The 16,055-nt window shown below is 40.2% G+C and overlaps 1 protein-coding gene across 10 annotated transcripts in view; it reads left to right on the forward strand.

The window, feature by feature from the left end:
• The window catches only part of FHOD3 (formin homology 2 domain containing 3), a 496,353-nt gene that overhangs the window by 50,163 nt on the left and 430,135 nt on the right, over positions 1 to 16,055 (forward strand). For all 10 annotated transcript variants that reach the window (XM_060781410.2, XM_060781412.2, XM_060781413.2 and 7 more), the window contains exon 2: positions 12,393 to 12,499. In XM_060781410.2, coding sequence (XP_060637393.2) covers positions 12,393 to 12,499 — 107 coding nt within the window. The remainder of the gene's footprint in view (positions 1 to 12,392; positions 12,500 to 16,055) is intronic.

Genomic DNA, 16,055 nt, shown 5'->3' on the forward strand with positions numbered 1-16,055 from the left:
GTAGATAAGTTCTTAGTTAGAAATACTGATTTCTCTTTATTAATTTTAAAACCGGACACAGTGCTAAATTTATTGATATTCTCCAATAAATTATGCGTGCTTCTCAAAGGAGTTAAGGTAAAAGGGTATGAATTTAAAGGGAAAGCATATGCAGATGACGTGGTTTGTTTTTTAAGTGGAGCCTCCTTTTTGGAAGCTTTTAAACAGAGGCTGGATGGCCATCTGTCAGGGGTGGTTTGAATGCAATATTCCTGCTTCTTGGCAGGGGGTTGGACTGGATGGCCCATGAGGTCTCTTCCAACTCTTTGATTCTATGTTTCTGTGATTCTATGATAGTTTCCGCAGTCTGTTCTTTCCCCTTTTTTGAAGAGGGTGATGATGGTGGCATCCTTGAAATCTGCTGGTGTCACCCACACTTTTTCTATGAGCTAGTGGAGTTGTTGTGTCAGCTCAGGTCCTCCCTCTTTAAAGATTTCAGCAGGGATCCCATCAGGTCAGCTGGCTTTTTTATTTTTTTGTTGGCTGATGGCATTGCTGACTTCTTTCAAACTAGGCAGTGCTGCAAGCTCATCCCTGGTTTGTTGTTGCGGGATTTGTGAGAGAACCTCTTCGGCCACATTGGAGCTGCAGTTCAGGAGGTGGCAATGCCACCTTGTGGTGGCATTGCTATTTCCCCCTCTTTACAGAATGACCCTCAACTTATCCACTGGTCATTTAAACATTTGGCCCCTAAACCTCCTCTTGATTTATAGATGGGTTTGACTTGTGCATGAGTATATACAGTAGACACTCTGTATTTCCTTTTTAAAAAGTGTATTTCCTTTAAAATTGGCATTTAAGGGAACATACTAATTATTTTTTCCTCGACAGCAATTAAATATGGTAAATTATTCTGTGGCTATGCTGATGCTTTGCATCTTTGAAACATCTCTTAAAATCAAAGTTTTAAATTCTAAAGGCTGGAATTGATGAAACCATGTTCACAATCATTCTTCTGTGACTTTGGAAGATATTTCAAAGGTTTATTGTGAGAACGGTGAGAAAAACTCGAGGTACCCTTTATGGGGTTGAATTCCATGTTTTACAGCAAGGTTGAGTATAAATGAAGGAATACAACCTAAATCATTCCTGCTTCTTGTAAGAGCAACTTGTATCTTCTTTGATGCTCACTTAACCAGACCCAGTTGAATGATAATGAAGAAGCATCTTTGTCAGACTCATATCAAAGCTACTGATCAAATCTCTACTTGTGGACAAATTCCTGAAAGCAAAGTGGGGAAGCCTGAGGTTGGAGTGAGAAAGAGGGATGTGTGTCTTATGTATTTTTTTGTCTTGGTGGAACTCAAATTAGCGTGGGCCCTACAATTGGTAGCATCTGAGAATCAAAGAAATACAGTGTTTGTCAAATGGCTAGACACCCTGCATCGGGAAAAGGGGGGAGGTGTCTTTTACTGTTCTACTAATGCAAATTTTATTTTACAGTGCTTATATTAACCATCATTGACTTTTCTTTTCAGGACGTAAAGGATTTAAATAGAAATGTATGAAACCTTCTCCTCTCCTCTCTCTTACATCTTGTCTTGAATCCACATAATTCAAGAACTGGGGAATATGCCAGACAGAATTTTTGCCAGCATTGCCTCTCTCATGTTCTGAAACAGCATTTCAAGTTTGGGTTTGGCAACTGAAGTTTTATGTTGAACATAAAAATATCCCTGTTTCATATGGATTGTGTTGATACTCAGTGGTTTTGTGGATGTAACTTTAGGTCATTGAGGTCATTTTTCTAAAACCCATGTTTCTATGCTTGCTCTCTGTTGCTATGGAAATTGTTGTGATATTATCTGTGCATTCACTAAAGTATACAACAGTTGAAGGAAACAGGCAGAGAGGCAGCTAAGCCTATTAGCATATAAATGGCTATTCTAAGTGACCACAGGGGACCAAAAGAAATGTGTAGGCACATGTTTTAGTCGAGTCTCATGCAGTCAAGCAAGTTATCTTAAGCAAATGAATGTTAGAGAGATCTTATAGAGAGATCTTATATGATCTAGACCAGTGGTTCTCAACCTTTCTAATGCCGTGACCCCTAAATACAGTTCCTCACATTGTGGTGACCCCCCCCCCCACCATAAAATTATTTTTGTTGCTACTTCATAACTGTAATTTTGCTACTGTTATGAATTGTTATGTAAATATCTGATATTCAGAATGTAATTTCATTATTACAAATTGAACATAATTAAAGCATAGAGATTAATCACCAAAACAATATGTTTGGGGGAGTATGGACAATTGATGATGGGCTTTGCAGTACATTCAACAGATTCAGCTCTGACTTCCACAGACCACTGAGACCCCCCACGAATGAAAGACCTGGACCAAACTTGGCACACAGAAACCCTATAACCAACAAAAAAAATACTGGAGGGGTTTGGCAGTGATTTAGTAGAGATATAGTTCACCTATATCCGGAGAGCAAATGTGCATGGATCTGGACCAAACTTGGCACAAACACTCACTATGCCCAAATGTGAACACTGGTGGAGTTTGGGGAAAACAGACCTTGACATTTGGGAGTTGTAGTTGCTGGAATTTATAGTTCACTTACAATCAAAGAGCAGTCAACTCTACCAACGATGGAATTGAACGAAACTTAGCACACAAAACTCCCATGACCAACAGAAAATACCAGAAAGGTTTTCTTGCACCTGAAGTCACTCCAGGATATTATATGTATTATAATGATTTATTATTATTATTATTATTATTATTATTATTATTATACATTATTATTATAAGACTCAGACAGTTAGAAGGGAACCCTTCTCACAGATATTAGATTAGCACCATCTCTAATGGTTTTCCGCAAAAAAGTAAAGACCTGGTTATTTGCACAGGTGTTCGAATAATTAGTGCAAAGAGTGGTAATGACATAGGAATGGAACAATAGATGACGAATCTGGATCATGTTTTTAGTGACGAGACGCTAGTGAATGGTTATCATAGTAATTGTGCCCGTTCTACAGGGATCTCCATGTCAGGCTTATTTTACCTCTGTTATACAAGCACCCAGGCCATTCAGGATAATTTTATACCTCCATGCTACTTGCAGATAATAATTCAGCTACAACCTACAATGTTGCAAAGTTCTGTGCAGCAGCATACAAAATCCGTCAGGGAATGACTAGTCCCAAAAGTTAACTGTGTGTCCTGTAATCTTCTTCTCTGAATCTAAAATTTGGTGATGGATCTGGGCATTGTGTGTTTTTACCCTGTTTCCCCTTCCCTTCTGCTCCCTCACCCATATTGTGCTTCAGTAGTTATATTTATATTTTTAATGTACCAAACATACCAAGTTTGTATGTGTAAAGAACCTCCGCCACTGGTAATGAAGCTGCCACCCAATTGTAGAGAGACACTACCAACTAGTGAGGAAGCGCCTAGGTTTAGGAGAGAGGAACCACTGATTTGTAAAAGGCTCTGGTATTAAAGGCTCTGTTTGTGTTGTGAGGTAATTTTGGTAGAGTGGGTGCACAGAACGTAAAATTAATGGAGATGAGGCAGTTTTAAAAACCAAAGAGAACAAGTTTATTTTTAAACAAAGCATATGGTTGCAGTATGAAGATGTTAAGCTTGGCAAATACTTGATGGTTACATGTAACTTGGTTGCGATACAATTCAGACTTTCGATGTTACAACTTATGAACTCTTGCTGTGGTGAAGCGCTTTATTAACCAGTGTTCCCTGCAATGAATAGTCTTTCTGTTTGATCTATACTTGATCAAATCACAGATCTCCAGTCTTCCTCCGACTAGCGATCCTAACAAGCCTCTGTTAGTTCTTTCTAACTAAAGCAACTAACAAGGTTTTCCCCTTCAGCTTCCTAGCTGAAGAAATCTCTACTATTCACGAACACTAAAACCTGACTCTTCACTTCTTCACTCCTCAGAGTCTAAAAACTGACTCTCCTTCTCTCTCAGAGTCTCTCCCCTGACTGACTCTAATTGTCACTTTTTAAAAAACCTTTCCTCTCTAAGCTCCTCCCACCTCCTCTTCTGCCTCGTTTCCATGGTAACACATTTCTCACAGCTAGGCCGCTCCAGCCTTAGGGCAACCAATGCAAACATAAATACAGTTATAAGCATATTATTATAAACACTTCTGTACAGTATGAAAATGTGACTATTTCCTGTGCTGGTCAGTGACAGAAATAAATGATTTGATTTGATTTGAAGCCAGGCGAGCAAGGCAGCACTGCATGGTCTGGCCTCACATTTTGCCTCTTTTTTTATATAAGTAATTTTTTATTGAAATATTAGAAAATTACAACGAAAGAGGGTGAATATTTAAAAGAAGATAGAACAGTAGGAAAAGATAGAAAGCAACCCCCCCCCATGTTCAAAAAAGAAAAAGAAAAAGATTTAAAAACAAACCTCAAAAATAAAAAAAGAAGAAAAAAACAAAAAAAACCACAGCAAAAAACAGTAAACAGAGGCAGCACTGCGCAGCCGGGTGGAGGGGCAGGGCCAATGGACATGGAGCCACGACCTCTCCAAAATGGCCCGGCAACCCCTCTGGGGGTCGCGACCCCCAAGTTGAGAACTGCTGATTTAGACCATGACTATTCAGAAGTGGCAGCAGCGACCTGAGCTTCCATTGTCAGCTGTGAATCCAGGATGACACCTAAGCTCTTAACAGTGGTCGATGGAGATAGGGCGGCACCATCGAAGGTGGGTAATGGAGGAGTCAGACCTGCCAGGCGGCCATGCCAGAGAATCTCAGTCTTCGCCGGGTTCACCTTCAGTCTGCTAGCACGTAGCCAGTTTGACAGAGCTTCCAGACATAGGGTGAAATTGTCTGGAATTGACGTTGCTCCAGGCTCCAGACACAGAAGGAGTTGGGTATCGTCTGCATATTGGTAGCAGTCCTGGCCGAAACTCCGAGCCAAACTTGCAACGAGTTGCCCTGGAAAATTCCTCTTTTGATGTTAACAATTCCATAGCCTTCATTGCCCACAAGCAACTCAGTTTTCCATTGTTTCATTGCATTTTCAGTGAACTTTCTAATATTTTCACAACCCCCCATGACATCTAGACATTTGATGATCCAACAATGTGGCAATGAGTCAAATGCTTTTTTGTAATCAATCCAAGTTGTATAGAGGTTTATTTTGCGGCTTTTGCCATTTTCCAATATCATTTTGTCGATCAGGAGCTGATCTTTTGTGCCCCTGCTTCTTCTTTTGTTGCCTTTTTGTTCTACTGGCAAGATGTTATTTGCCTCCAAGTAATCCTGGATTTGATCAGCTATTATGCCTCTCAGCAGTTTGGTCATTGTAGATAGACAGGTTATTGGCCTGTGGTTTCCTGGTATTATCCGTTTTCTGGATCTTTCTGTATCAAATATGTCTTCCTAGTTGTTATCCATTTGCTGATGTTTCCGGTTTGCAGCATCTCATTGAATTGTTTGGCCATTTTTGAGTGCAGGCTAATCAGATATGTAAGACAAAATCCATGCAGTTGATCATTGCCAGGTGATGTCCAGTTCTTGACTTTCTTCACTCTTTCAGTGATCATTCTGTAGTTATTTCCAAGGTTCCTATTTTGTTCTCTGAAAATTTATTTTCAAAGTCTTTTATGCACTCAGCTTTGTTGTAACCATTTTTTGTTTCCCATAGATCTTTCCAGAATTCATTTATAACTGTTTTTCCTGGTTTTTCATTTTTCACAGCCACCTGCTGATTCAGACTCTGGTAGAACTGCCTCTGATCAGATTGGAAGAGTTGATTTTGTTTGTATTGGATGACTCTAGCTTCATATCGCAGAGAGACTCGGGGCGGCTAACAACTGGCATAGCACGGTGCCCACAACAAGAAAAAAAAAAGCATAAATATACATATTATAACAAAACAATATACCTTTTTCACTTGTCTAGTTTACCTAAGTAAAAAAAAAAAAAAGAATGTGGTTGCTAAATTTTTAAGTTTCCAGAAAAAGATCTCAGCCCACAGTGTAGTCAGATAGACTATGGAAAATAAAGAGTTTACATTTCTACTATTTGCAAACAAAAATCTTTTGTCCTTTAATTTTACTTTTAGTGAGGTTCTCAGCTTCAGTTGTGTGCTATACTACTATACTCAGGTAATAGATGTGTTCGCAGGTGTTATGTCTTTAACAGAAATTTTGGTAGCAGAGGTAGAAATAACATGGAAATAACAGGGATAGTTTCCTGCACCAAAAACAGAAGAAGAGCAACTTGAACATGTTTCAGCAGACTATTTATTCAGAACTAAAGACAAGCACACAAGAAATAAAACAACCAGGTCAGATAAGCCTTGCATGAATAAACAAAAACATTTCTTTCTGTCATTCATTCATTTTCAGAGGAGATTGGGTATGTTTTAAGAGGTTTTTGTCATTCTATGAGAGCTCAGTTTGGTGTAGTTTTCTGCCTCTTCAGTTCTGGGCAATCAGGGATGCAAGGACTCAAGGAGGCTTCTGAGAGGCTGGTGGAAATCAGAGGGTAGGAGTATAAACCCCTGGGAGCTGCCTGCTTGCCTTCGGTTAAAATCAGTTCAGCTGTAGCAGTGTCTGTTTTGAGTGGAATTTAGAGAACTCTACTAAATTACATTAATTACACTGATATTGGACTTGGCAGCTTTTGTCTTGCCTTGACATACCCCCGCTGGGTGAAGTATTTCACAGTTTTTATCAGCATTTTAAAAATGCATCATTTTATTTTCTAAATTTACCTGTGCTTATATGGTCACATGCCGGGCATCTAGATGTTGGAAGGGATTGCAGTGTTGTTCACAATATATCCAAAAACAAAATAAATGAGAGCAAAAAAGGACCTGGTTGGGACTTGGGGGACAGTGAACAGTGGGAGGCCATGGTGTCAATGTGGAGAAGAGAATAAGGGTGAAAATAGTACACACTGAGAGATTTTATTTGGGACTCCTCAGAGGTTTGGGTGTCAAGAATTCCATCTAGTCTGGATCAAGATACACCTGTTTTGGGAGTCTTGTCACGTTGCCAGGGCTCTACCTTATTTAGGTAGAGATTATCCAAACTCCCAGTTTTATCAAAGAGTTTAATTAAAACAGCACTTACTTGCTGGCTGTTTTAATAGACCAAAACATAAAACAAAGATAGCACCCAGCCACAGAATAAACAAAAACTGATAGCAAAAACAACTCTGTAGTCAAAAGGGTCCAGTCCAGTGGTCAAATGCTGAAAGTTCAATAAACAAAATCCAACAGACCTGGGGGAAAAACCATCAGCATCCACCACCAAAATACAACAGATACTTTTCTCCCAAAAATCAGTCTCAAGGTTAGCTCCTTGAATCCAGTAACACCCAGCTGCAACCCATCTCCTGCACATCTCCACTCCTAATTGCTTTCACCCATGAACTCCCACTTACAGATTACCAAACCCTCTAGAACTAATACTCACATTAACCCTTCCATCACCAACCACCATCAACTGCAGAACACATGACAGGTCTCCAGTTAGGGCTTGCATTCAGCATGGTTTTCTACCAGTACTGCTGGTTAGACTTCTGCATGGATCTGTTTTAGCCGTTTTACTTTGGCAAAGCTGGCTTCTTCAGCTCTACTGGGTGACTGTAACAGCAAGGGCCCCGTTGTCACACTTTCCCGTCCATAACAGGACCACGTGGCAGCCAGTCATGACTCCTCCCCTATTTGGTATCAGTGTTGCATCCTGGCTTCAGTTTATTTTTTTGGCTTGGCCTCTCTCTTGAATCCTTTTAATTTTCCTTTATTTCTTGATTCTTTTAATTTAGTGGGATTGACTGGGAGTTGGGAACATGTGGGTGGGGTGTGTATGCATGTTTGGGGGTTTGAGAAAGTCACCCTTTAGCTTCTTTTTCTCCTCATTTGCTCTCCTTCAGAAAACAAACCTGAAAGATAATAGTTATTATTAGGGCTGGGCGGTTTCGTTTCGTTAATTCGTAATTCGTTAAAAATTCGTTATTTTTTTTATAACGAAGCGATAACGAACCATTCTGGAGCAGCTTAAAAACGAAACGAATTTTTAAATTCGTTTCGTAAATGCTTCGGATTTGTTATGTATTCGTTTCGTTATCGGTTTGAGGTCGTTTTGTTATTATTTCCGCATGTCTGGGGCAAGTTTTATAGTTGTTTTTTGTTTAATTAGTGAAAAAAAATTATAATATCACACCAACAGTCAACAACAGAGGGAGAGGGAAACTTCAGAAGTTCCCCCTGTCCCATTTGGAGGTTTTTTAGCGTATTGCGCGGTCGCGTCCGCCATTAACGAATCGATTCGTTATTGTTTCGTATTTGTTTCGTAAATGTTTCGTAATTTTTTTAACATTTACGAAATTTCGTAAATATCGAACTTTTTAAAAGAAAAATTTCGGAATTCTTTTAAAAATCGAAACGCAAAAACCCCCAAAAAACGAATCGATTTTAGAAACAAATTTTTCCGTTGTTACCCAGGCCTAGTTATTATTAATATTAACTCAAGCAAACAAAAAGAAAACAAAAGACAAATCCCTATGGGGAACAGCCGGGGGAATAAAGAGAAAACCAATCCGGGAAAAAGATAAGAAAATAAACAATTGCCATATTTGAAATAAGAAAAAATTAACTGACCTTGATAATGTATTGTTGCGTCTATACCCCATCATATCTTTAAACAAAAATAACCATAGAGTAAAGAAAGCCAGAGAGCTGGAAGAAAACCAGCAGAAGGAAAGAGAGAAGAGAACAAGTAAGAAATAGACACGGGAGTGGAACTGTAGAGACAAACAGAAACCCTAGAGAGGCAGGAAGAACCAAGACAGGAATAAACACACGAAGTATTTAACAGAGTGCACTGGAAAACACAAAGTGACATGACAGAGAGGAAAGACAAGGAGACGAGAGCAGAGGGAGAAGCCAAAAGGGAAAGAGGTACACCGAAGATGGAAACAAGGAAACAAGCAGTGAGAGGGGCGAGGAGGAATTTAGAGGGACAGGCAAGAAAAGGAAGACAGAGAAAAGACTACAATTATGCAAAAGAAACAGATGTCGGCACCAGCGAAGGAGAGCGGAGAAAGGATGGAATAGCGGAACGGAGAAGTAAGAATCCAGTCGTGATGGAGGAAAAGACGGAAGAAAGAAGAAGGAAGAGGAGAACCAGGAGATCGGGAAAAGAGGCAGAGGGACAAGGAAAAATACTAACGAGACAAGAACAGAGGAGGCAACAAGAGAATTACTGAAATAAGAAGATTAGAAAAAAGAGCAACTCATAAAAATACACAACTGAAGCAAAAAGAAGGGAAAGTTTGGGAACTCAACAAAAGAAAATCTAAGACAAGGAAAAGGAGAAAGGGAAAGAACAAAATATATAAAAGGCAGGAATAAATGAAACGGAAATGGCAACCCCAAAAGTAAGTCTGCAAAAAGAGGAAAAGAAATTACTCCAAAGGAGAAGTTCATTATTGAGGATGTAAGTTTGAAGGGTGTGATGAGTGAATTACAGAAAATGACAGAAGACCAGAAAATCTTTCAAGACCAGATACTGAGCATGGGGGGAAAAAAACTTAACTGAAGAATTAGGGGCAGTGAAATAGGATTTGAATGTGGTCTAACAGGACATTAAAGAAATACAATCAGACAATCAGAAATTGGAGAAAATGCAAGATAAATTGCAAGCAAAGATAGATAATTTGGAAACAATGAATGCTAAATTAGAATCTAGACAAGAAAGAATGAAACAAAGAGAACTGGAATTTTACTTGAGATTTAGAAACATCCAGGAGGAAGCCAAAGAAAGCATCATCAGTGTTCAAAGGAGGAGATGGAGGGAATTATTGATCGAACTTACAGACTTACCACAGATTTTGCAAGAAGGAACAAAGTTTTTAGATACATAATTTTTCATAATTCTCAAGACAAAGAATTAGCGACGAGGTTTTGACATGTAACAGCAAAAACCCAATCCAATACAAAGGAAAAAATAGTTATCCTAAAGGAATTCCCTATTTCAGTATTGAGAAAAATAAGGAAATATATGTTCTTAACAGAGGAATTAAAGAAATGCCTAATTCGATTTATATGGGAGTGAATAGAAGGGATAATGGTAACTTATAAAGAAGAAAGATTCTGGATACATCAGAAGAAAAGGCAAATTAATTCTGCAGAAAACTGAAGAAAGACTCTGAACATCCTAAAACTACAGATCCAAATGAAAAACAGACCACAGAGAAAGTAAAAGATTAAGAACTGTTTCACCACATAAGGTTAAACCCTTGTGCCAGCAGGACTGAAGAGGTCAGAGGTTCGAATCTCGGGAGAGCGTGGATGAGCTCCCTCTATCAGTTCCAGCTCCCCATGCTGGTACACGAGAGAAGCCTCCCACAAGGATGGTAAAACATCAAAACATCTGGTAATCCCCTGGGCAATGTCCTTGCAGATAGCCAATTCTCTCACACCAGAAGCCACTTGCAATTTCTCAAGTTGCTCCTGACATGAAAAAAAAGACCAGATATTGCATTGAGTCCGACAGATTGGAACACTTTACAGGAAGACACAGAAAAATAATAATATGGAAAAAGTGCTATTCAAATAGCATTACTGGACTACATTCACTGCATAAAAGAAACAAAGTAATCAAGCAAATTAGGACAAAAGCGACATAGTGGTGCTACAGGAGACCGGCATTTCACAAAAACATGTAGCTTATTTGACTCAGAAAAACTTGGGGAAAGAATTTTATTCCTCCTCAATAGAAAAAAAAAGAGATGAGTATGAATTTAGAGGAGTATGACATTAGATTGGCCCCCACCCCCTTGACGTTTCGCAAAAAAGTTAAAACCTGGCTTTTTGAGCAGGCTTTCTCAAATGCGGTGTTGCTGACAAACCCTGATCTCGGAATGACTGGACAATTGGATAATGATTTTGGTAATGAGACATGGAGGATCTATGTTTTTATTGGTTTTATTATTTACTGAATTTTATTTATGTTAAATGTTTTACCTTTTTAAAGTTATTGTGGGCATCGAATTGTGCTGTTTAGTAAACCGCCCTGAGTCGCCCTTGGGCTCAGAATGGCGGTATACAGATATAGTAAATAAATAAATATGGGGGTCTAGCCATATCCAGCCAGCAGAAATGAATAAAGGTTCAACCGAAATGCACAAGCCTACTTCTGATTCGCCTGGCCCGGAACCACAGAGAATTGTTTGTGTGTAACCAGTTAAGTATACAGGTCATTTATTGTTACTACAGACTGAGGAACAGGGTTCAGATGAAAAAGACCTGAGTACCTTATTTATTTATTTATTTCGAATATTTGTTGTTATGGCTGCTGCAGATGGATACCAGCGGCGATGAGGCCGAAGGACAGGGCACACACAAGACAGGACAGTGGGATGCTACAACTCTGTGTGTGTGTGTGTGTGTGTAATGATTACGATGTTATATATTGCTTTGCTGCCACCATTTATTATTAAACGTTTCTTTTGCTGCCACCATTTATTGATTCATAGGCCATCTTCTTGCTAGGAGGATCAAGAAGACTCACAAACTCTTCAGGTGAAATAAAAACAAGAAAATGATGTTTATTTTGTTCTTGGAACAGTAAAGATGCGGTAATGGTTTCGATAAACTGTCAGGATTTATACAGACAATGGTTTTATATCATGAGTTTCTTGCAAACAATATTCCACACACAGGAATACAAACAGGTTGTTTTAAACCTTTTGAATACTCTTTCTGTGAGGCTTCAGCGCCAGCACTCTAAAACTATAGAGGTTCACTCTATTTCTTAATCCTTCTCCCTAAAGAGGTATCTTTCTAAATAACCCAAAACTCTTCCTTCTTTCCCCTTCCAAGCTCCAAAACTAACTCCCTCTTCAAACTCCAGACTCCAACTCTTAACTGCCAAATCTCTGGCTGCATAGCTCTTTCTTTTCCTTTGGCTCTGGCCATCTCTGGTTGCTAAGAAACTCCCTCCAATTTCATCAACCAGTCAGACTGCACCAGCTATGAAGCTGTTTGATCACTCCTCCCCACTGCTCTCCTTAGCTTTTCCAAGCCGGACCTGTTGCTACCTGTACACCAACCTTGTAAGGCAGGTTAATCTGTTACAGCTGCCATGATATTATGCTTTGGTATCTTGTTATATTTTGACCAAAGGAGTAAATGGCAGTTTATTTACATTTGTATGGAAAGTTGAAAAGCTAGTATATTGCTAGTAATTAATATTACTAGAAATCTACTAGGAATAGTAGAAAATTGAAATTGGTCCAGGGATCTGCAACGGTTTGGCTTTTACCTTTGTTTTCCAGTAAGAATCTTATTAGATGGTCTTTCAACAGTGATCTATAGTGTTTTGGGGTTCTTTGTCTTTCAGCTTGATGACTGTGCTCTGCAACTGTCTCACAATGGCACCTACTTGGATTTAGAGTCTACACTAGCTGAGCAAAAGGATGAATTGGAAGGTTTCCAGGAGGATTCTGGGTATGTATTTTTTTCCATTGAAAAGCATACATTTACTACAGAATATGGAGACTGAAGATCTAGTAAAAGGAATGTATAGGCTGAAACAGGGATTCTCAAACTTTTTCAGCCACTGAGCTCTTTAAAGCAAAAGTTTCTCGTAGAACCCCACGAAATGTATGTATGTGTGTCTGTGTATGTATGTGTGTGTGTGTGACAGATGGATGAAGAGTGTTTGTGTGAACTAATTCACACAATGCAAGATAAAAAGAAAAAAAGAACAATACAATATTTAAAATGAAAAACAGTTTTAACCAACATAAACTTAACGAGTCCAACCCCCTTCTACCATGCAGGAAAAATACAAAGCACCCCCAACACTTGGCCATCCAGCCTTTGTAATAGTAATAACAAGAGCAGAAATCCCAGAGGCCATCCATTCCACCCCCCATCTGCCATGCAGGAAAAACACAATCAAAGCACCCCCTGAGTTTAAATTTCTCTTCATTTCTCAGGAGGAGGAAAAAGGAGGAGGCAGGAAGCAGCATGGCTCTGTGGAGCCCCTCACTATCACCTGCAGAGCCCCAAGGGCTCCTTGGAGGACAGTTTAAGAACTCCTGAGCTAAAGGCTTAGAAATGATGCTTACAGTTAGTCTAACTTGAGGTAATAGCATTAAAATGATGGCCAGGTGTTATACTGTCTTCTATACATTACAGAAGATTCCAGATTACTAGAACCAATTTTGCAAATATGGCATAACTTGGGAACTTTTTAAGTGTCCAATAGTAAGAAAGAATGAGGGTTTTTTCTTCTTAAAAAAGGTATATTGCACTTCAAATTTAATTTTTGATCCATTTTTTTCTGATACTTTATGGGAAAATCTACTACAATTATTTCTTGAATCTTCAATCTTTTAAATCTGGTGACCACATATGATATTTTTATGTTGTACAGTGAATGTTTTTATTTATTTATTTATTTTGAGGTTTTATATACCGACCCTCTCACCTTTAAAGAGGGATTCGGACCGGTTCACAACATGTGTTAACATACAAAGAATATACAATAACAACACAATGCCACTTCATAACACGATTAAAATATCAGCACCATACACATTAAAACATTATAATCACAGTTAAAAGAGCCAAATTGTCCAACACCATCACAATACCATTCATCATCCTCCTTTCATGTGGGCAAAGAATTAAATCAGTTGTCAAATGCCGTGTTCCACAACCAGGTCTTTGTTAGTTTCCTGAACGTCATGAGGAAGGGGGCAGTTCTGATCTCTAATGGCAGGGAGTTCCAAAGTCGAGGGGCTACCATCGAGAAGGCCCTGTTCCTCGTCCCCACCAGCCGTGCTTGTGCAGGCGGTGGGACCGAGAGCAGGGCCCCTCCAGACCATCTTAGTGGTCTTGATGGTTCATAGGGGAGAATACGTTCGGAGAGGTAAACAGGGCCGGAGTCGTTTAGGGCTTTATAGGTTAACACCAGCACTTTGAATTGTGCTCAGAAGCTAATCGGCAGCCAGTGGAGCTGGTGTAACAGCGGAGTGGTGTGCTTCCTGTACCCAGCACCCGTTAGTAATCTGGCTGCCGCGCGTTGTACTTGCTGCAGCTTCCGGGCAGTCTTCAGAGGCAACCCCACGTAGAGAGCGTTGTAGTAATCTAAGCGGGATGTAACCAAAGCGTGTACTACCGTGGCCAAGTCCTCAGGTGGACACATTCAAACAAGGTCGACTGTAAGGCTGGGCCCCTGACTAAGGAGATGGACTCTTTATAGACTATTGCAACTCCGCCTCCCCGCCCCCCGGATCTCGGTTGGTGTTCCACAGTATAACCTGGTGGGCAAAGCTGGGTGAGATTAACCCCTCCAGCCTCGTCCAACCAGGTCTCCGTGATGCACGCCAGGTCTGCCTTTTCATCCAGGATTAAATCCTGAATGGTTGATGTTTTACCATTGACAGACCTGGCGTTCAACAACACCACCTTTAATCCGGGGGGACCGTCTACCTTGGAACCCAAGTTTACCATGTCGGGAGGACATTTTGGAATTTTTCTTAAGGTTTGCTCACGAATTGGCCGAATTGGTTTTTTAACTCTCCCTTTCCCGTATCGCCCCCTCCCCATCATCATCTCGATGGGGGCCCCCCAAGCATCGGAACTCCCCCCCTCCCCCCCTGTCGTTCTCCACATCCTGGAAGTTCACTAGTGCACTGTTATATGATATGTCAATAGCCCGGGCGGTTGTTAAACCATCATTTCTGCCATTATTGTAGTTCAATTCCTCCGCCTTATAAAACCATCTCCAATTTTCCCCGGCCATTCGACCATTGTTGGGAGTGATTATATAATACACGATGTAAAGTGCAAATGCAAAATTAAAGTGACCGCACAATAGCACCATTGATATTAGTAACTAACAGAACTCTCCCCGTTAATTAAAGTGCTGGAGTGCTAACGAGTCATCTTTCACAACAATGCAATGGGGGATTAGACTACAGAGGTATTCCTACACAGTACAATTTTTATTGGCAAGAAATCGGCAGATTGGCAGTATAATTGACATTAGGTAGGGGGCATAGGAAAAAGTGCCAGGTGCAAATCACAGTAGCTTGAGAGATATTCGCAGCGAGACCTCGGGCTCCAGGAGGGAGCCGTATAGTTCCTCTACTGATGCCTTCAGTCAATCTGCAGCTGTTGACAGTCTTCTCTGCACATTCCCATTTACATAGAAATTTAATTAACAACGAACCCACAGAATCTTGTATGTGACTTGTATGCTACAGTCTTCTGGTACTCTTCAATCAGACGATAAGGCCCCTTCTACACTTTGATATAAAATTCAGATTATCTACTTTGATCTGTGTTATACGTCAGTGCAGACTCATATAATCAAGTTCCAAGTAGATAATGCGGATTATCTCCTTTGATAATCTGGATTATATGGCAGTGTAGAAGGGGCCTTAGTGGCTACAAAGTGTGTGTGTGGGGGGGGGGGGAGGGGGGTAAATTATTTCCTGAACCTCAGAACAGCTTTTATAATGAGTGAGACCTTGTGAAGCACTTCACAGCTAATGCTCACAAACGTAGCCTTATGTCCTGCTTTCAGCATTTTCATTCCCCTCCCCCCCCACATTATTTGTAATCATATGGTTGTACTGGTGAACAGCAAGACATTTGTCCACCCTTTCGTTCATGGATGCCTTTTATTTTTAACCAATCATGTGTTGGATGGGGCTGTCACCTCAGATTGAAGGAAGTCCATCTTTACCCCCCCAGCCCCACCCTTCAGAATCCCCAAAGTAGCATATTCTGGTCCCCACAGGATTGTGCTACCATCCGTTGTTTCTGATGCAAACCACTTGAGCCACTTTTTTTTTTAATGTCAGGAGCAACTTGAGAAACTGCAAGTCATTTCTGGTGTAAAAGAACTGGCTTTCTGCAAGGACTTTGCCCAGGGGATGCCCAGATGTTTTACCATCCTCTTGGAGGTTTCTCTCATGTCCCCACATGAGAAGCTGGAGCTGACAGATGGGAGCTCACCCCACTTGCCAGATTCGAACCGCCGACC

Source organism: Anolis sagrei, chromosome 6 (genome assembly GCF_037176765.1).
Source record: "Anolis sagrei isolate rAnoSag1 chromosome 6, rAnoSag1.mat, whole genome shotgun sequence".
Classification (NCBI taxonomy): Eukaryota; Metazoa; Chordata; class Lepidosauria; order Squamata; family Dactyloidae; genus Anolis; species Anolis sagrei.